Source organism: Cololabis saira, chromosome 23 (genome assembly GCF_033807715.1).
Source record: "Cololabis saira isolate AMF1-May2022 chromosome 23, fColSai1.1, whole genome shotgun sequence".
In the NCBI taxonomy this organism is placed as follows: domain Eukaryota; kingdom Metazoa; phylum Chordata; class Actinopteri; order Beloniformes; family Belonidae; genus Cololabis; species Cololabis saira.
This window is the reverse complement of record NC_084609.1, coordinates 30,555,933-30,576,423: the sequence shown is the minus strand read 5'-3', so window position 1 is coordinate 30,576,423 and position 20,491 is coordinate 30,555,933. Positions and strand designations below refer to the sequence as shown.

At 41.6% G+C, this 20,491-nt stretch overlaps 1 protein-coding gene across 1 annotated transcript in view; it reads left to right on the top strand.

Annotated features, from left to right (window-relative positions):
* Positions 1-20,267, top strand: part of large1 (LARGE xylosyl- and glucuronyltransferase 1) — a 72,656-nt gene extending 52,389 nt beyond the window's left edge. Inside the window, exons 9-15 of the mRNA XM_061714738.1 lie at positions 5,105-5,230; positions 6,297-6,452; positions 9,976-10,139; positions 12,794-13,072; positions 15,512-15,658; positions 17,587-17,782; positions 19,453-20,267. Coding sequence (XP_061570722.1) covers positions 5,105-5,230; positions 6,297-6,452; positions 9,976-10,139; positions 12,794-13,072; positions 15,512-15,658; positions 17,587-17,782; positions 19,453-19,650 — 1,266 coding nt within the window. The 3' untranslated portion in view covers positions 19,651-20,267. The remainder of the gene's footprint in view (positions 1-5,104; positions 5,231-6,296; positions 6,453-9,975; positions 10,140-12,793; positions 13,073-15,511; positions 15,659-17,586; positions 17,783-19,452) is intronic.
* The last annotated feature ends 224 nt before the right edge of the window (positions 20,268-20,491 follow it).

Below are 20,491 nucleotides of genomic sequence, written 5' to 3'. Positions count from 1 at the left end.
AAAATGCTCAAAAACTCACCAAATTTTGCACACGCTTCTAGAGTCGCATAAAATTACGTATTTTATGGGCGACAGGCATGGGTCAAAAAGGATTAGGCTCTATAGCGCCACCTATTTTATGTTTTTGACGAGCCCCACAATATGGTTTGACTTACAGCAATGACCTTTATGTGTCTATTATATCAGACAAAGCCCTACAAAAAAGTCTCTTGGACCCATGCTCTAAGTTACACAGGAAGTCCAGCATTTTGAACAGAAAATGTCATTTTTTATGAATTCTGATCATTTCTAGGCCTCGTACTTTAACGAACTCCTCCTAGAGATTTTATCAGATTGGCTCACAACTTGGTTTGTACAATCTAGACACATGGCCGACGCTAAATTGCGAAGCTTTTACGTTTTTAGCAGAGGGCTTGACCGTAGTGATCCACCGAAGTTTGGGGTCATTTTTAAGGCTCGCCATGAAACACCAATTGGCTGTAATTCAGCAATACATGATTTGATGTGGTTGAAAACGTATGTGCATGATTGTAGGCTGAGCCTGAAGACATCTATGGTTGAATATTCAGGATCGGTTGTAGCGCCACCTGTTGGCACCAGGAATTGTCATGTCTTCTAGTATGCATCTGTGCTCAAAGGGAGATGAGCGGATGGATCTCAAAGTTGGTCAGATAAATAGGTAAGACATTGACGATGGCTGACAGAGAAAACTGTAAGTTTTTCTCAAAGGGCGTCGCTGTTAGAGGATGTCAAATTTCGGTGTCTCGCCATGAACATAAAAGTTGTTTTAACTTTCAAATACTTGGTGCAAATTGACCCAAAATCAATACATTTAATCAGGCTTCCATTCTGATATCCATTCTATATTTGGGACAGTTTGTCACCGACTTTATTCAAAATATGAACTCATTTTGAAATAAATCTTTACTTTGTCATGCAATGTCGAATTAACTTCTAACTTCGTAAAAATATTGTTGAAAATAATATGATTTGAGCATTGTATGTGCAAGAGGCGATTTATAATGAATGTTTTGAGTTGGATTAGAAGCATGAAGCTGTCTGCGGGCCGCGTGCGCGCAGACCGCGGGAACGCGCAGCCGCAGCTCCTGGAAGCTGCCGGGGGGGGAGGGGGGTTGTTGCAACTTGCAGCAACATGTGGAGTCACGCCGTCACGTCACGTAAGTTGTATTGTGGTTTTTTAATGCGTGTTGCAATTATTTTATTTTATTATATTATTATATTATTATTGAGCTTCCATCCGCGATCCCGATCAGGAGCGCGCGGCCGAGAGTCGAGAGCCAGTTTCTGCCCATTTCTGCAGCTTTGCCAAAAAATGCTACCTAAAGGTTTTCCACCTTTGTAGAGCCACAACTTTACTGTGTTTTACTCCCTAAACCACTTCCTTTCACCCCCAAGTGGTCCTTGTCTCTTGCCAGGCCGTCATTGTAAATAAGAATGTTCTTAATGACCTGCCTGGTTAAATAAAGGCGAATGACTGAATGAATATCAAATAAAGCCATAGAATTGTTGTTTTTTTTCTCTTTATCGTATAATGTTCACAAAGTGTAATGCATTCATGTCATGGGTCGTGTATTTTGAAGGATCAAATAATCAACATCCCATTATCCATTTTACATCGTGCAAGAAATGATGCAAACTTTGAAAATCGACTGTGCGCATGCGCAGAACCCAAACGTAGCATTTTTTCGGCAGGGAGCAGAAATTGGCAGAACACCGGCTGGGACGGACCTGATGCTCTGATGCGACAGGTCCCTGCTCACACTGACTGTACGTTCATACACGGACGTAATATGGGGGGGGGGGGGGGGGACATGTATCCTGCACTTTTTCAAAAGGCAGTTTTGGTCCCCTGCAGTTTTTACCGTCCAAAAACAATGTTACGCTATATTAAATGGAGACAGGTCAGCACTAGGACCAAGCGGAAAACGGCCGCTCAAGCTGAAGCCTGTTGTTTGGTCTGCCTGGGTCACGTCAGCTAGACGGATTTTAAGAATAAGAATAAGAATTACTTTATTAATCCCCAAAGGGAAATTCCTTTGTATGGCAGCTCATCTACTGTACCATTTGCAGAAGAGAAGCTCTTCTGAATATCTCTTGGATGAGTTGATTATGTTGAAATGTTAATAGATAACCCTTCTGTGGTCTTTTGGTCAAATTGACCCATATTCACTTTTCTTTTATATCAAAAATATGATTTTCATCCATATAACTGCCTCTGTTACACTCATTTCAAATAAAATTGATGATCACTACCAGAGCTGGTAGAGTAGCCAAAAATTGTACTCAAGTAAAAGTACTGTTACTTCAGAATAATATGACTCAAGTAGAAGTAAAAAGTAGTCATCCAAATAATTACTTGAGTAAAAGTAAAAAAAGTACTTGGTGAAAAAACTACTCAAGTACTGAGTAACTGTTGAGTAACGTCTGATTTATTTTTTTAACACACCCATTCAAAAAGACAAAAGTACAAAATAATCACCTTCAGGCAAATTAAAATCAATAAAATAATAAAATAAATTAAAATTAATAAAAAAATGAAAAATAGCTTAAATTAAAATAAGCGTAAAGTAAATTCAAGAACTTTAATAAATAATAAAATAACAGAATAAAAAATAAATTAAGCACCAGTAGCACAAAATTTCAAGCCTTTGTACTTTTCTTTTTCAACCAGGCAGAACTAGAACAAACATGAACTCATAGAAACTCTGTGTGTGTTTGAGTCTGTGTAAATGTGACAAAACATGCAAAAACAAACCTTTTTCCCAAAGAATCACTCAGTGATGTCATGAGATTGACGCGTACACGGATAAAAAGGATAAAAGAAAAGTAACAGCTCAACGTAGCCTAATGTAGCGGAGTAAGAGGAACAGTTTCTTCTTCACAAATCTACTCAAGTAAAAGTAAAAAGTATAGTGATTCAAAACTACTCCTAAAAGTACAAAATTTCCCAAAACTTACTCAAGTAAATGTAACGGAGTAAATGTAACTCGTTACTACCCACCTCATTTCACTACTTGCATTGAATTATGGATATTTTATTCAATTTCTCCTCTCCTGTGATATTCAATTTGACCCACCAACCACTGGCTGGTGCTGGGTGGTGGTCCAAACATTTTAAATGATTTCATTTCATTTTCACATATACCCGTCTGTGATAATCCATCAATTTATATGCCTCTGAGTTTAACTATAGTCAAAAAAATTCAGAATTTCGGCTTATCTTTATCTATCTCAAAAATGAGCTATGATTTTATGTAAATGAGGTCCATTGACCATTCATTCCAAAAAAAAGTGTAAAATTGGTGGTAATGAGTTGGAGTGAAGTTGACTAACAAGGTGAAACACAGAATTGGGTGATAATTAAAGCTACATGCTTTACCAGCAGTAAAACCACAAAGGGAACAGTAAACTTAAAAGTAACAATAGAAAACTAGAAGAACTACTAGAAAACACAGAAAGAGTTTGAGTTTTCTTTTTTTTTTTTTTTTTTTACCTTGTCTGCACACATATTAATGATTGAAACAAGAGGAAAATTGGTTCAAAACGAGCCGGCAATGGCACAGTGTCTGCCCGGCTTTAAACAGAACCGCAGCCACTCGAGTTGTAAAAAAAAAATCAGGGGGGATGGTGGATTTTATCATATGGGGACAGATAATTTGTTCTGATTACAAATATTATAATATATTACAAATAATAGCAGTGACCAAAACACCTGCAGAAATACTGCAGGAATGACATAGCAGCAGTTAAATGCAGCCTTCTGTAAGCTTTAAATATCCACTGGGCTTACATCAAATACATCAAAACACAACAATAAAAAACACTTTTCTGAACTTATCAATATGACTCTGTCCTTCACAGGATAAGTAAAATGGATCACTGCAAAAACTCAAAATCTTAACAAAAATATTTGTCTTATTTCTAGTGAAAATGTCTCATTTTAGTAAAAAAAAACCTCATTACACTTAAAACAAGACTCATAACTGGAAAAAAAAAACACCATTTTCATCTGTTTCACCTGTTCACCTGTTTTCACTTAAAATAAGTAGAAAAATCTGCCAGTGGAACAAGATGTTTTTGCTTGTAATGAGAAGATAAATCTTGTTTAATCTTATTTTTTTTTTACATTTATCGTATTTTTAATATTCTCTTTTTGGGGGGGGCTGGAAGGAGGGGCGTTGGCCATGAGTGCGAGGGCCCGTTCATCGCTGCTTGCAGCTTTAATTTCTAGTTAAAATGTCTCATTTTTAGTCAAAAAATCTCATTACACTTAAAACAAGAGTCATTACCAGAAAAATAACTTATTTGACAATTTTCACCTGTTTCAAGTAAATTTTCACTTGAAATAAGTAGAAAAATCTGCCAGTGGGACAAGATTTACAGGACTGTCTCAGAAAATTAGAATATTGTGATAAAGTTCTTTATTTTCTGTAATGCAATTTAAAAAAAACAAAATGTCATACATTCTGGATTCATTACAAATCAACTGAAATATTGCAAGCCTTTTATTATTTTAATATTTCTGATTTTGGCTTACAGCTTAAGATTAAGATTCCCAGAATATTCAAATTTTTTGAGATAGGATATTTGAGTTTTCTTAAGCTGTAAGCCATGATCAGCAATATTAAAATAATAAAAGGCTTGCAATATTTCAGTTGATTTGTAATGAATCCAGAATGTATGACATTTTTGTTTTTGTAATTGCATTACAGAAAATCACAATATTAACATTTTCTGAGACAGTCCTGTATCTTCTCATTACAAGCAAAAAAATCTTGTTCCACTGGCAGATTTTTACTTATTTTATCTACTTATTTTAAGTGAAAATCTACTTGAAACAGGTGACAATTGTAAAATAAGTTATTTTTCTGCTAATGACACTTGTTTTAAGTGTAATGAGATTTGTTTGACTAAAAATGAGACATTTTAACTAGAAATAAGACAAATATTCTTGTTAAGATTTTGAGTTTTTGCAGTGTAGGACTGCACTTGTTCAAGGACTTGTCCCATAATCCTAACAGGTTCAGGTGTTTTGGCGTTCTTCCTGAAATCAATTGCCATGTGTGTGTTCTTGCGTCTGCAGGACATCTTCAACGCGGTGATCAAGCAGAACCCGTTCCTGGTCCACCAGCTGCCCTGCTTCTGGAACGTGCAGCTCTCCGACCACACGCGCTCTGAGAAGTGCTACAAGGACGTGTCGGACCTGAAGGTGAGATTCTGACGGGACCGGAGCCGCTGCTCCCACAATCCTCCAGTGCTGTCTGAACAGTAATGTGTCTGTGGACGGATGTGGGTGGAGTCACCAGATCAGGGCTGGGGATTCATTCACATGTCAAGAATCGATTTGATTCTTAAGATTCAGAATCGATTATCAAGATTTGATTCGATCTGATTCTGATTTTGATTTGGGTTAGTGTTATTAAAACAGTTTTTTGAGCTGTTGCATGAATTATATGACTGTAGTTATGCAACATATTAATACTAGTATTATATTGAGATTCACCAGCAAGTATTGCAGCTAATGATGCTGTAAGGACCAATCAGCTCCCAGAATGCTGATAGAACTGCTTTCAGAAACATCGTGGGTCAGAATTACCAAACAGATCCAGGGAAGAAACAGAGACGAATGAAATCAGTTTTATTTTTCCCGCATTCCGTTTTAATTTTTTCTTTTTCCTTTTTTTTTTGGAATTAATTTTTTATTGAATTTTAACATTTAATATTGACACATACAAAAACACACAGAATGCACAGAACACCTCCCCCCCTTTACTGGACACACATTTGTGCATATAATACAAAATCAGAGTCAGGAAAATTTCCATTTTCGGTCTATTTCGGTTTTTAATTTTTGAGAATTAGTTTTTTGCATTTTATGCAAATGTAACCCGGAGACAGTATATAAAGTAATTAAATATAGACAATTTATGCAATTATAACTAAAAACTTTAATGTTTTCATACCTTTAAACATATTTAAAGGCAAAAACATGGCACCAGTTATTCTTGTGTCCAACAAAACATTCCTTTTTTGGGCATAGACAAAAAAATACCAAAAGTTGTAATGTAATGATGAAAAAAAATCGATCTTTAGACATACGAATCGATTTTTAAGAATTGATATGAGAATCAATTTAGAATCGGAAAATTGTTTTTTTTCAACACAGGCCTACACCAAATGAATTCCATGTTCATGTGAGTGCTGATCAGAACAGTGTGGTGTTTCTGATGATCGTCAGAGGAACCGTGACTTCCTGTCATCTTCCCGCTGAACAGGTGATCCACTGGAACTCCCCCAAGAAGCTGCGGGTGAAGAACAAGCACGTGGAGTTCTTCAGGAACCTCTATCTCACCTTCCTGGAGTACGACGGCAACCTGCTGCGACGGGAGCTGTTCGGCTGCCCCAGCGAGGCCGACCACAACAGTGAGAACGTACGTGTTAAACGGAGTTTAACCAGCCCCGATCCAGAGATTCCTGTTCCAAAGTTCCAAAGCTGACGTGAAAGAGTTTATTTCAGCAACTACAGGGTGTATCTGCATAAGTACGGAAGAGTATTAGGGCCATGCAGGAGAAAAAATATTTGAGAGGGGAAGATTTTTTTTCATTGTGCACTTCGAGAAAAAAGTCGAAATGTCAAGAAAAAAAGTTGAATGTCGAGATTAATGTTGAAATATAATTTCGAGAAAAAATATGAAATTTTGCCTTTTTTTCCCAACATTTCAACTTTTTTCTCAAAATTGTACTTAAACATTAATCTCGACATTTCAACCTTTTTCTCGTCATTTCGACTTTTATTTTGAAATTCTATTTAAACATTAATCTCGACATTTCGACTTTATTGGCGACATTTCGACTTTTTTCTCGTCATTTCGACTTTTATTTCGAAATTGTAGTTCTGATTGAAATCTTTATTTCGAGCATAAAATTTAAATTATAAACACAAAAAACAATTACACAAAACATCAGAAAAAGAATACAAATAAACAGTCATTAAACAAAATCAAAAAGAAATAAACCTTCATGCCCGAAAAAGGGTAGGAGGAAGTAAAAAACTTATGAGGTTTAGCTCGAATAAAAAAAAGAACATTATTCTTGACATTTCAACTTTTTTCTCGACATTTCGACTTTTTTCTTGAAGTGCATAATGATAAAAAATCTTCCTCTAAAATATTGTTTTTATTTTTCTCCTGCCTGGCCCTAATACTCTTCCGTAGCACAAGTCTGTTCCCAGCACACCCTAAAACGTAGGTCAAAGTAAATAAATATGGAGTCATATAATATTACAGAAGTAGTACCCATCTCCTCCAACTTTTCAGGTTGCAAACTATAAAACTGGTTTTATTTGAAATGATGGAATTAATGTCTTAATTCCTTTGACCGAGAACAGTTGTGGGTTGGTTTGTATCCATGAGCACTTGAGGATGTTCTCGTGCCCTCACGAGGAGCAGCAGCAGCTGCTGAGCGTAGTTTGAACAAGGACGTGTCTCAGGAACGATGATGGATCTGGAGGATTGACACCTCTATTACCCCTTTTCCATCAAACCTGTTCCAAGATAGCACCATCTCTTTGCTGGGCTAGAGGAAAGAAACCGCTACGTAAGCGGAGGGGGGGCAGAGTTATTGAGACCAACGGCAATAGCAGGACTGCAAGATGGCGACATTTTCAAATAAGCGACGAATTACCGTATTGGCCAGAATATAAGACGACCCTGATTATAAGACGATCCCCTCGTTTTCAAGACTCAAGTTTGAAAAAAGACTTTTTGAACACCAAATTCAATTTTTATACAGAAAATAATTATAGTACATCCAAAACAAATGATTATAACAATATATTGGAGAGAAAAAGCATGTTATTTTGCCTCATTCAAATCATCATCTTGATGTTTGCATCATAACTTCACCCACTTTTCTCCAGATTGTCACATTTCTCCATTTTCTGTGATCTTTTCTCTTATTTTCTTCTCTTTCTTACCACTATGTTTTCTTCTTCGTGACAGGGGTTCTCTTTGGCCTGGGGAGTTTAGTTCAGCATTCACTTTAAAGATATCTGGCGCCATCTAGCGTTGTGAATGGGTATAATGTCTAGACCCCGAATGGAAGTCTTTCTATCAGTCCATCAATCCTTTCAGTTTTTCATCTGTCCATCAGTCCTTAAATGTCCATCAGTTCTTTTTCAGTTGTTCCTCTGTCCATCAGTCCTTCACCAGTCCTTCGTTGGTTCTTCAGTCCTTTATCAGTTCTTCATCTCTCCATTAGACCTTTTTCAGTTCTTCCTCTGTCCATCAGTCCTTCATCAGTTATTTATCTGTCCATCAGTCACTTATCAATCCTTCATCTATCTTTTTTGAGTTCTTCATCAGTCCATCAGTTCTTATCTTCTTCACTTCTTCAGAACATAGATAGAGAACAGGAAGAATTGTGTGTCAATAGGTAACTTTAGATCTGAGTGGACAAGAATCACACGTGGAGTTCCCCAAGGTTCCATCCTGGGAGCTCTTCTGTTTAACATCTGCATGCTCCCACTGGCACAGATTATAAAGAACCACAAGGAAAACTACCATAGCTATGCAGATGAGACACAGCAGATATATAACAATGTCACCAGGAGGCCGAGGCTCTTGGTAAATGCATTGAGGACATTAATGACTGGATGTGCCACAACTTTCTCCAGAAAACAAAACAAAGGTTATTGTCTCTGGAGCCAAAGAGAAACGATTACAGGTCACCACAGAGCTTTAACTCAAAGACTCAAAGATTCAGAGGAAAATGACTAAGGAAAAGAAAAGATGGCCAAAAGACCCAAACGAATATTAAAAAATTCCAACTATCTCTCTCTAACTAAATTGTTTTTGCAGCCTAGTTTTGTCCATGGGGGGGTCAAGTAGTCTCTTCAATCAATAATGAGCTGTTGAGCTGGTGGTGTTAACACCTCTCATGGTTTAAACTTAAACTTTATTTATTTATATAGCACTTTTCATACAGGTAGAGTGCAACACAAAGTGCTTTACATTAATAAGTAAAAAGAAACAGTCTCCCTTGACCCCCCCACTCCCCGTACCCTCATTCATACGACATACACACACATACACACAGCATAGTATACAGATGCATACACACCCGGCACCCCCACCCTTGTGATAAAAATATAGTATGGCTGAGCACTGATAGACCAGGTGAGGAAACACCATCCACACCGAGAGCCGTTCAAGCCCACTCCTCTCCTCATTTTTAGGGCCCGGGCACTGACAGTGCGAAGGCCCTATTGTATCTGTAGGAATTTTTCTCATTCTCGTTTTTCTTTTCCTTCTTCCGATGAAATGAGGGCCTTTTTTGCCCCCCTAAACGTGCCCCAAAAGTCACCAAATTTTGCAAAATTTTATATTTAATGGTTTGCATTAATGCGTGGCCCAACGGCTCAACAGCGCCCCCTAGAAAACTTTGTGCCTCAAGCCCCACAATACGGTTTGACGTACATGCACGAAAATCGGTACACACCTGTATCATGTCGTAACTTAAAGAAAAGTCTCTTGGCGCCATGGCCAAAACCCAACAGGAAGTCGGCCATTTTGAATTAATCGTGTAATTTTGCGCAATTTATGCCATTTCTTCGGCAGTTAATACGGCCCGAACAGTAACGTGCACCCAGGTGTGTTATACATCAAAATGTGCATATCGATCCTGCGGCTATGCGCATTACTTTTCTCAGTCAAAAGGGTTACCGTGGCGCCCCCCCCCTTCTTCTGATTGGTCGATATGTGATAGTTCCTATTTTCTGCAATAACTTTTGAATGGTTTGACATAAACACTCGTGGGTGGTGTCATCGGACATGGTGTTGAGTCTTTGACCTTTTATTGGTGAAAATTGCATGCGCGAGGGCCCGTTCATCGCTGCTTGCAGCTTTAATTTATTATTTTTTTTAATCTCCTTACCTTTCCTGTCTTTATCTGCAGCTCCAGAAGACTCTGTCAGAGCTGGATGAAGACGATCCATGCTATGAGTTCCGTCGAGAGCGCTTCACTGTCCATCGAACGCATCTTTACTTCCTCCACTACGAGTATGAACCCACGTCAGACAACACCGACGTCACTCTGGTCGCCCAGCTCTCAATGGACAGGTACGTCTGCACACCTGGACTCTCTGAACTCCAACTGGTTATGATCGCAGGGCTGTGCTTTTACAGCTATGAATCAGGTTCATTCAGCTAAGCATCTGTAGGTCCTCCTTCAGCAGGAGGAACCCTCAGTAGATGTTTCCTGTCTGACTTCATCAGTGTCTCTCGAGGTTCTGGAGGAGTTCATGTTCTTCCAGGACAGAAAAGATCCTGGAGACTCTTCCAGACGAACCATCCTGGTTCAGTCTTCTACTGAGCTGTCATGGACTTTAACATCTAACATGCTCAGTGAGGGCGTTTGGCTCTGAGCTCCAGCTCCTGCTTAACAGTCAGATTTTTGCTGGGACGTCTGCTCCTGGGAGGATTGACAACTGTCTGACAAAATCTTTCACTCTCTACAATGTTGAGCTCCACATAGTTGGACACTTCTACGTTGATGTGAAGCAACAATTGCGTTTCATGAATCCATTGCTGATGTTGTTCCCTCTTAGCATAGCGTTAACAGACACCTGAATGTTCCAGACCATCAAACTGCTAAAACGTCTGCTTTTCTACTACATTTCTACTGCATTTTCGCGGTACTGTAGTATCTGACCTCTGACTACCGGAAAATTGTACAGTAACCACTGGACTCATCTCTCAATCCTATTATAAGCATCTGACCCCTGTTCCATTAATACACGTTTCACATTCTCTATAGTAAGCAAACTGTTATCAATACAAATAATAGACACCGTTTGGCTCGTTAAATAATTCACCTTAATCAATAACCATTTAAATGTCAGCATTAAATCACGATAACACCTCATTGACTGTATTTCCTTTTCTCAATAACAAATTATGTACACACGTTATCTGTCATTTCTGTATGTAATTACCTTCAATTCGGCACACATAACCAATTGCATATAACACAAAATGAATAAATGGACATTAAAGCCACTTAACTTGTCCTTATTGTTACTGTTAAGAGTAACTTATTTACCTTAGTAACCTCATCAGCTTATCGAACAACACAGCTGTCTTAACACATGAATTGCTCTCACTAGAACAGTCTATAATGATGAATATGAACAGACCTATTGTCCGGAGTATCACTCTTTACACTCGTTACATTTCTTTTGACCGGTCATGTGATTACAGTCTATTTAAAGCTTCTCTTCGGCGAAAACCGGCATTCACGGTGATAGCATTACGTTAGCCGCTAGCATGTTAACATTATCTCCGGTCGCGATACTGCAGACACGGCTCATTTCACGCTCAGCAAACATACATTTTCTACTCCACTCTTCGTCATAATGCCCTCCTGCAACCCACAGCATCATATAAAAACACCCCACAGTCATTTATTCCGGCGACTATTACATTCCTGTGCAGATAATGTGAAAGAACACTGTTTCAGTGTCACACAATGATGCATGTTCACAGTACTGTAATATCTGACCTCTGACCTCCTTACTGACCTCAAAGGTTACACTAAAAAGTGCCCGCGCCCTCCAGTGGCCTTTTTCTATAGTGCACAGGGAATAGATATGATTTTATGCTGCGGCACATAAACTGCAAAATCGTGTTCTTTAACATTTGAGCTGTCATGTCCACAAGAACCATACGTTTCAAAAAATGGGAGGGTATGACGAGGGTTTTAAATATGAATGTAGGTGCTTTACTGTTTTGTTTTGATCTGGAGTGTACACTCTGTAGACGGTCTTAGACAAAATATTGGAATCAGAACATACAGCAAGAATATAAGGGTCACATACGTACCAAGAAGGTGGTGCGTCTTCGACGTACCAAGAAGGTGGTGCCTCATCTACATAAAAAAGGTGACGCCTCATCTACGTACCAACAATGTGACGCCTCATAACCTACAAAGAATGTGGCGCCTCTATGCAGGATTCTGAGTGGGCGGGGCTATGGTAATGAGGCTCTGTGCTGATTGGCTGCCTGAATGACACGATACACCGCTACGAAAAAATGGTGGAAGCTCCGGCCGGCGGAGTTAGTTGTGGTCGTGGTTTCACACATCGGAGGCCAACCGATGTAAATCACTGTCAGCAGAATCTTATTGGCTCGTAGATCCACATCAGACTGGACGGCTCATCCGGGCGGCTGTACAGACACTGCAGAATTTGGTTGCTTTCTTCCTTCTCTGAGTTGGCAGGCTGAGGGGAGACCACTTTATATATGTTAAAGAAAGAAACAATAGGTCCCCTTTAAGAAGTGATTAGTCTCCTCCCGGTCTTGTGTTTCGCCATGTTTAGAAGAACTTCCTGGACTCAAAAAAGCAGCATTCCTTGTGAAAAGAACATGCGCAGAAAACAAATTCCTGTTCCTTTTGATCGGGATATCCCATTTACATGAACAAATATTCCGGTTAGAAAAGGAGTAACCCAGGGGTCATATTCGGGTTTTTAAAAACCGGAATATGAGCAAATTCCAGTTATTCAAAGGGGTTATTGGTGTTTACATGGCCGTGCTAATATCCGGTTAGAAAAGGGTTATTGATGCATGTAAACGTAGTCAGTCTGGCTCGGTAAAATTCACATTTAAAAATCAAGCTGAGTTGAAGAGCTCAAGTTGGCCGGTATGAACGTGTCCAACAGTTTGTTCAGGTCTTCTCATGTTTCTGTCTGAAAGCGTAGTTGTTTTCTGTGCAGACTGCAGATGCTGGAGGCCATCTGTAAGCACTGGGAAGGCCCGGTCAGCCTGGCCCTGTACCTGTCGGACGCCGAGGCCCAGCAGTTCCTGCGCTACGCTCAGGGATCCGAGGTGCTGATGAGCCGCGGGAACGTGGGCTACCACATCGTCTACAAAGAGGGCCAGTTCTACCCGGTGAACCTGCTGAGAAACGTGGCCATGCAGCAGGTCAACACGCCCTACATGTTCTTATCGGACATCGACTTCCTGCCCATGTACGGCCTCTATGAGTATCTCAGGTGAGACAACACCTCCCACGCAACCTTTCACCGCCTTTGCTGCTGGAAACAGGCATTGTGGCATAGAATGGTCAAATTGGTTTGATTCACTGCACGAATTGTTACAGATTGCCTTTGTAATACTGTATTTGACCCGGTCTTTGTACGTTTTGACCGTATAGAAACTTCATTCTTGCCATTGTAAGAATGAGATGATTGATTGATTGATTGATTGATTGATTGATTGATTGATTGATTGATTGATTGATTGATTGATTGATTGATTGATTGATTGAAATTCTTTATTCAGTCACATCACACTACAAGCATTAAACACATCGAAAAAATAGTGACTGAAAAGGCACAGGCAGAAGCATATGCTTATATTAATGCCTGTCCTACATACAACTTTTACATTTAAATCAATATCAAATCAATATCGAATCGAAACCTAAAGAATCGAAATCGAATCAAATCGTGAGGTTCTTAACCCTTGTACTGTCTTTGGGTAAAAAAATGACCTAATTCTCCTTTCCTCCTGCTCTCTCCTTCCTTCCTTCCTTCCTTCCTTCCTTCCTTCCTTCCTTCCTTCCTTCCTTCCTTCCTTCCTTCCTTCCTCCTGCTCTCTCCTTCCTTCCTTCCTTCCTTCCTTTTCTCCCATCCTTCTTTCCTCCCTTCCTTCCTTCCTTCCTTCCTTCTTTCCTCCTGCTCTCTCCTTCCTTCCTTCCTTCTTTCCTCCTGCTCTCTCCTTCCTTCCTTCCTTCCTTCCTTCCTTCCTTCCTTCCTTCCTTCCTTCCTTCTTTCCTCCTGCTCTCTCCTTCCTTCCTTCCTTCCTTCCTTCTTTCCTCCTGCTCTCTCCTTCCTTCCTTCCTTCCTTCCTTCTTTCCTCCTGCTCTCTCCTTCCTTCCTTCCTTCCTTCCTTCCTTCTTTCCTCCTGCTCTCTCCTTCCTTCCTTCCTTCCTTCCTTCCTTCTTCCTCCTGCTCTCTCCTTCCTTCCTTCCTTCCTTCCTTCTTTCCTCCTGCTCTCTCCTTCCTTCCTTCCTTCCTTCTTTCCTCCTGCTCTCTCCTTCCTTCCTTCCTTCCTTCCTTCTTCCTCCTACTCTCTCCTTCCTCCCTTCCTTCCTTCCTTCTTTCCTCCTGCTCTCTCCTTCCTTCCTTCCTTCCTTCTTCCTCCTGCTCTCTCCTTCCTTCCTTCCTTCCTTCCTTCCTTCCTTCTTTCCTCCTGCTCTCTCCTTCCTTCCTTCCTTCTTTTCTCCCTCCCTTCCTTCTTCCTTCCTTTTCTCCCATCCTTCTTTCCTTCTTTTCTCCCTTCCTTCCTTCTTTCCTCTTGCTCTCTCCTTCCTTCCTTCCTTCCTTCCTTCCTTCCTTCCTTCCTCCTGCTCTCTCCTTCCTTCCTTCCTTCCTCCTGCTCTCTCCTTCCTTCCTTCCTTCCTTCCTTTTCTCCCATCCTTCTTTCCTTCTTTTCTCCCTTCCTTCCTTCCTTCCTTCCTTCTTTCCTCCTGCTCTCTCCTTCCTTCCTTCCTTCCTTCTTTCCTCCTGCTCTCTCCTTCCTTCCTTCCTTCCTTCCTTCTTTCCTCTTGCTCTCTCCTTCCTTCCTTCCTTCCTTCCTTCCTTCCTTCCTCCTGCTCTCTCCTTCCTTCCTTCCTTCCTCCTGCTCTCTCCTTCCTTCCTTCCTTCCTTCCTTTTCTCCCTTCCTTCCTTCCTTCCTTCCTTCTTTCCTCCTGCTCTCTCCTTCCTTCCTTCTTTCCTTCTTTTCTCCCTTCCTTCCTTCCTTCCTTCCTTCTTTCCTCCTGCTCTCTCCTTCCTTCCTTCCTTCCTTCCTTCTTTCCTCCTGCTCTCTCCTTCCTTCCTTCCTTCCTTCCTTCTTTCCTCCTGCTCTCTCCTTCCTTCCTTCCTTCCTTCCTTCCTTCCTTCCTTCTTTCCTCCTGCTCTCTCCTTCCTTCCTTCCTTCCTTCTTCCTCCTGCTCTCTCCTTCCTTCCTTCCTTCCTTCCTTCCTTCTTTCCTCCTGCTCTCTCCTTCCTTCCTTCCTTCTTTTCTCCCTCCCTTCCTTCTTCCTTCCTTTTCTCCCATCCTTCTTTCCTTCTTTTCTCCCTTCCTTCCTTCTTTCCTCTTGCTCTCTCCTTCCTTCTTCCCTTCCTCTTTTTTCCCGTCTTTCCTTCTTTCCTTGTTTCCTTCTTCCCTCCCTCCCTCCCTTCCTTCTTTCCTCCCTTCCTTCTTTTCTTCCTTCCTTCCTTCTTTCCTCCCTTCTTCCTTTCCTCCGTCCTTGACCCGAAGACAGCACAAGGGTTAACAATACCCAGCCCTATTATTTACTGTTTAATTGTGTCTTGCCACTTTTAATGTTGATGTAAAGCACTTAGAATGACCTTGTGTTGAATTGTGCTGTACAGATAAACTTGCCTTGCCTTGCCTGTATTGAGCACTGCAGTGCTGTGTGGGCTAATGTTCTGTGTTTACAGGAAGTCCGTCGTGCAGCTGGACATGGCCAACGCCAAGAAGGCGCTGGTGGTTCCAGCCTTTGAGACGCTGAGATATCGCCTTTCTTACCCCAAATCCAAGGCTGAGCTGCTGTCTCAGCTGGACATGGGCACGCTCTTCACCTTCAGGTGCCCAACTTCACTTATCCATTTAAAGGAGCTGTCTGTAAGAAATGGCCAAAACTGGTACTGCAGTCACTTTCAAAATATTGTTGAGCGGCGTGTACCCTCCCCCTCCTCCCCCCGACCAGAGGTTGCCAGGTTTTTCATCCAACACGTTCGTAGCGGCTGCTGCGATAATTAGAGCCAAGCTGGCAACCCGGATGCCGAAACAATACTGACTTGGTGATTGGGAGATAGGTGGAGGGTGGAGCTTCAGAAACAATACTGACTTGGTGATTGGGAGATAGGTGGAGGGTGGAGCTTCAGAAACAATACTGACTTGGTGATTGGGAGATAGGTGGAGGGTGGAGCTTCAGAAACAATACTGACTTGGTGATTGGGAGATAGGTGGAGGGTGGGGCTTCAGAAACAATACTGACTTGGTGATTGGGAGATAGGTGGAGGGTGGAGCTTCAGAAACAATACTGACTTGGTGATTGGGAGATAGGTGGAGGGTGGAGCTTCAGAAACAATACTGACTTGGTGATTGGGAGATAGGTGGAGGGTGGAGCTTCAGGCCAAAACAAAAAAATGACAACATAAACATCAGTTGAGGGCTGCAACTCCTCTTTTTAATCTGGAATATCCTGGCTTGAGTGCTGTTGTCAGTGACATAAGTATTTGAAATGAACATGATTTTTAAATGTCTGTTGACATATCCGGGTCATTTTATGATTCGTTTTATTATTGCTCTTACATACAGCTCCTTTAACCTTTTCGTCATGGACTCCAGATCTGCAGTTAACCTTCAACGCGTGTCTGGACAAATGTAGTCTGACATGGTCGTAGGCACCGGGGAAAGTGGATGCAAAGTTACACAGTTGTTACGGTTATGTATATATGTGTATTTATGCTGATGGCTTTTAGATCCAGACCCTAGTGGTCAGTAGAGGAACCACAGGTCTGGATCTGGACCCTAGCGGCTCTGTCCTCGGCCCCATCCTATTTATCATCTATGTCCTTCCTCTTGGTCATATTTTCCGAAAAATACAACATCCATTTCCGTTGTTACATGGATGACACCCAGCTCTACCTCTCTTCTAAACCCACCTCCACCTTTCCATCCCCTCACTCTGTGTCTGTTTACAGGAAATCAAATCCTGGCTTATTTTTTTTGCCCTTTTAATCGGTGTTGTGTGCTCTGAAAGGCACCTTAAATAAATCAAATGTATTTTTATTATTAGGGCCCAAGCACTTACAGTGCGAAGGCCCTATTGTATCTGTAGGAATTTTCCTTGTTTTGTTTTCCTTCTTCCGACGAAAGGAGGGCCTTTTTGACCCCCTAAACGTGCCCAAAAGTCACCAAATTTTGCATGCAAGCCAGGCCTGGTGAAAAATGTGATATTTAATGGTTTGCATTAATAAGCGTGGCAAAATGGCTCAACAGCGCCCCTCAAGCACGACAATATGGTTTGACGTACATGCACGAAAATCGGTACACACCTGTATCATGTCGCAACTTAAAGAAAAGTCTCTTGGCGCCATGGCCGAAACCCAACAGGAAGTCGGCCATTTTGAATTAATCGTGTAATTTTGGTGAAATTTATGCCATTTCTTCGGCCGCTTCTTCGCCCCTAACCGTAACATGCTCCCAGGTGTGTTATACATCAAAATGTGCGTCTCCATCCTGCGAAGACGCGCATTACTTTTCTCAGTCAAAAGCGTTACCGTGGCGACGATAGACACCAAAAAGCGTGCCCCCCCTTCATCTGATAGTCCATATTTGATAGTTCCTATTTTCTGCCATAACTTTTAAATGGTTTGACATAGAGAGTCGTGGATGTGGTCATTTCTGATATGCTTATGATGATAAGTTTGAGCTTTTATTATTAATAAAAGCATGTCAGTATTGTTAGAAGCTTCATCAAAGTCGTTCTTGTTTTCCGTCCTTAAAGGTACCACGTGTGGACTAAGGGCCACGCTCCCACCAACTTTGCCAAATGGCGGACGGCCACCACGCCCTACAAGGTGCAGTGGGAGGCCGACTTCGAGCCCTACGTGATGGTGAGGAGGGACAGTCCGGAATACGACCGCCGCTTCGTAGGCTTCGGCTGGAACAAGGTGGCTCACATCATGGAGCTGGACGCGCAGGTGACGCACCTCCACCCGACCCCACCATCCTTTACCTCCACCATGCACCTCAACCCTGCACCTGCACTCATGACGGCAATCACAGCTACTGAAATGATCAGGATAAAAGCTTTGCGTTCTAGTTGCTGTTGTGAAATGGGTGTAGTTTCCCTCCTATTCACAGTCAAACCAGTAGGGTTATGGGGATTGATTCAAATGTCAAGAATCGATTCGATTCCGATTCTTAAGATTCAGAATCGATTATCAAGATTTGATTCGATCCGATTCGATTCCGATATTGACTTGGGTTAGTGTTATTAAAACAGTTTTTTGAGCTGTTTATGAATTAATTATATGACTCAATTCAATTCAATTTTATTTGTATAGTACTAATACAACAGGCCAGCGGGCAGCTCCGAAGCTCCGGCCTGAAAACATGCACAAAAGAGAAAAAAGGGGGGCCAGCACAAGAAACTACAGGGGCAATGGACATGATAGCTATGAGATACTTATAATAAATAAAAATGGAAAAGGAGAAGAGAGGAAGGGGAGAGGAGAAGAGAAGACGGGTGAGAGGCACCGCCCAGCGGATCATGTCGGTGCCCCCCTGCAGCATAAGCCTATAGCAGCATATCTACCACGAAGCTATATTTGAGACTAGCTATTATAGTCTTGTTCTATAGCTGCAACTATGACTACTGACTCTAACACACTAGAGTTTACACTAACTAGAGATTTACCAACACTAGCTAGAGGTTTACTAAACACTAAGTATAGGCTTTACTAAACAGAAAGGTTTTAAGTTTAGTTATAAAGGTGGAGGTGGTGTCAGCCTCCTTAACCCAGATTGGAAGTTGGTTCCATAGTAATGGTGCCTGATAGCAGAACGCCCGCCCTCCAAATCTACATTTAGATACTCTAGGAACTACGAGTAAACCTGCTCTCTGAGAGCGGAGAGCTCTGCCAGGAACATAAGGCACTATCAGGTCTTGCAAATAATGCGGAGCTAAGCCGTTTTGACTGTGTAGTTATGCAACATATTAATACTAGTATTATATTGAGATTCAACAGCAAGTTTTGGCAGCTAATGATGCTGTAAGGACCAATCAGCTCCCAGAATGCTGATAGAACTGCTTTCAGAAACATCGTGGGTCAGAATTACCAAACAGATCCAGGGAGGAAACAGAGACGTATGAAATCGCTTTTATTTTCCCACATTCAGTTTAAATTTTTTTCATTTCCGGTCTATTTCGGTTTTATATTTTTTTAAATTTGGTTTTTAGCATTTTATGCAAATGTAACCCCAAGACAGTATATAAAGTAATGAAATATAGACAATTTATACAATTATAACTGAAAACTTTAATGTTTTCATACTTTTAAACATATTTAAAGGCAAAAACATGGCACAAGTTATTCTCGTTTCCAACAAAACATTCCTTTTTGGGGCATAAACAAAAAAATACCAAAAGTTGTAATGTAATGATGAAAAAAAAAAAATCGATCTTTAGACATACGAATCGATTTTTAGGAATTAATATGAAAATCGATTTAGAATCGGAAAATCTATTTTTTTCAACACAGGCCTAGTCCAGAAGGGTTCAGTTTATAGGAACTTTCCACACAACAACACGAGTGTTTCCGATGGTGGTGGATCTGCACACTGACGCTCCTGTTCTCTCTCTCTGCAGGAGTACGAGTTTGTGGTTCTGCCCAACGCCTTCATGATCCACATGCCTCACGCCCCCAGCTTCGACATCACCAAGTTCCGCTCCAACAAGCAGTACCGGGTCTGCCTGAAGACCCTGAAGGAGGAGTTCCAGCAGAACATGTCGCGCCGCTACGGCTTCGCCGCCCTCAAGTACATGACAGCTGAGAACAACAGCTAGCGCGGACCCCTGGCCGCCCCAGTACCGAACTGCCGCGCTCCTGCGGACCACCGAGGCCCGGGGAATGGAAAACAAGAGGCTCACGGAGCCGCCGGGACTCCGGACTCCAGTCCATCAGACTTTGTACGAACGTTTGACTCTCAGTGTTAACTGCAGGGTCTTCTCTCCATCTGTTGTCCTCTGCTGTTAGAAGACGTGATCCGGGAGGATTCTAGTCCCACTGCTGCCGTTCTGCTGCCGTTCTGCTGCCGTTCTGCTGCCGTTCTGCTGCCGTTCTGCTGCCGTTCTGCTGCCGTTCTGCTGCCGTTCTGCTGCCGTTCTGCTGCCGTTCTGCTGGGTGTTAAAGCTGTGACGGACGACAGGACCAAGATGCAGCTGTGCAGTCGGACAGGAAGTAGTAGAATGAAAGCAGAGCTCTGTGTGTGTGTGTGTGTGTGTGTGTGTGTGTGTGTGTGTGTGTGTGTGTGTGTGTGTGTGTGTGTGTGTGTGTGTGTGTGTGTGTGTGTGTGTGTGTGTGTGTGTGTGTGTGTGTGTGTGTGTGTGTGTGTGTGTGTGTGTGTGTGTGTGTGTGTGTGAGACAGAACTGACTGACGCTGCTACCTGAATAAAAACAGAGGTGAACACTGTTTGTTCCTCATCATTTCTGCCTCCGTGAGCACTGATGCAGCACACACACCTCTCACACACACACCTCACACAAACACACTGTGTTTACGCTGGAGCTCCTCACAGAGTTAACTCTACAAACTGCCATAAACTCCACAAACTTCAATAATATCCACGAACATCAATAAATCCACAAACTTCTATAAGGTCAGAGGTTTTCAATTGGTTTTATTCC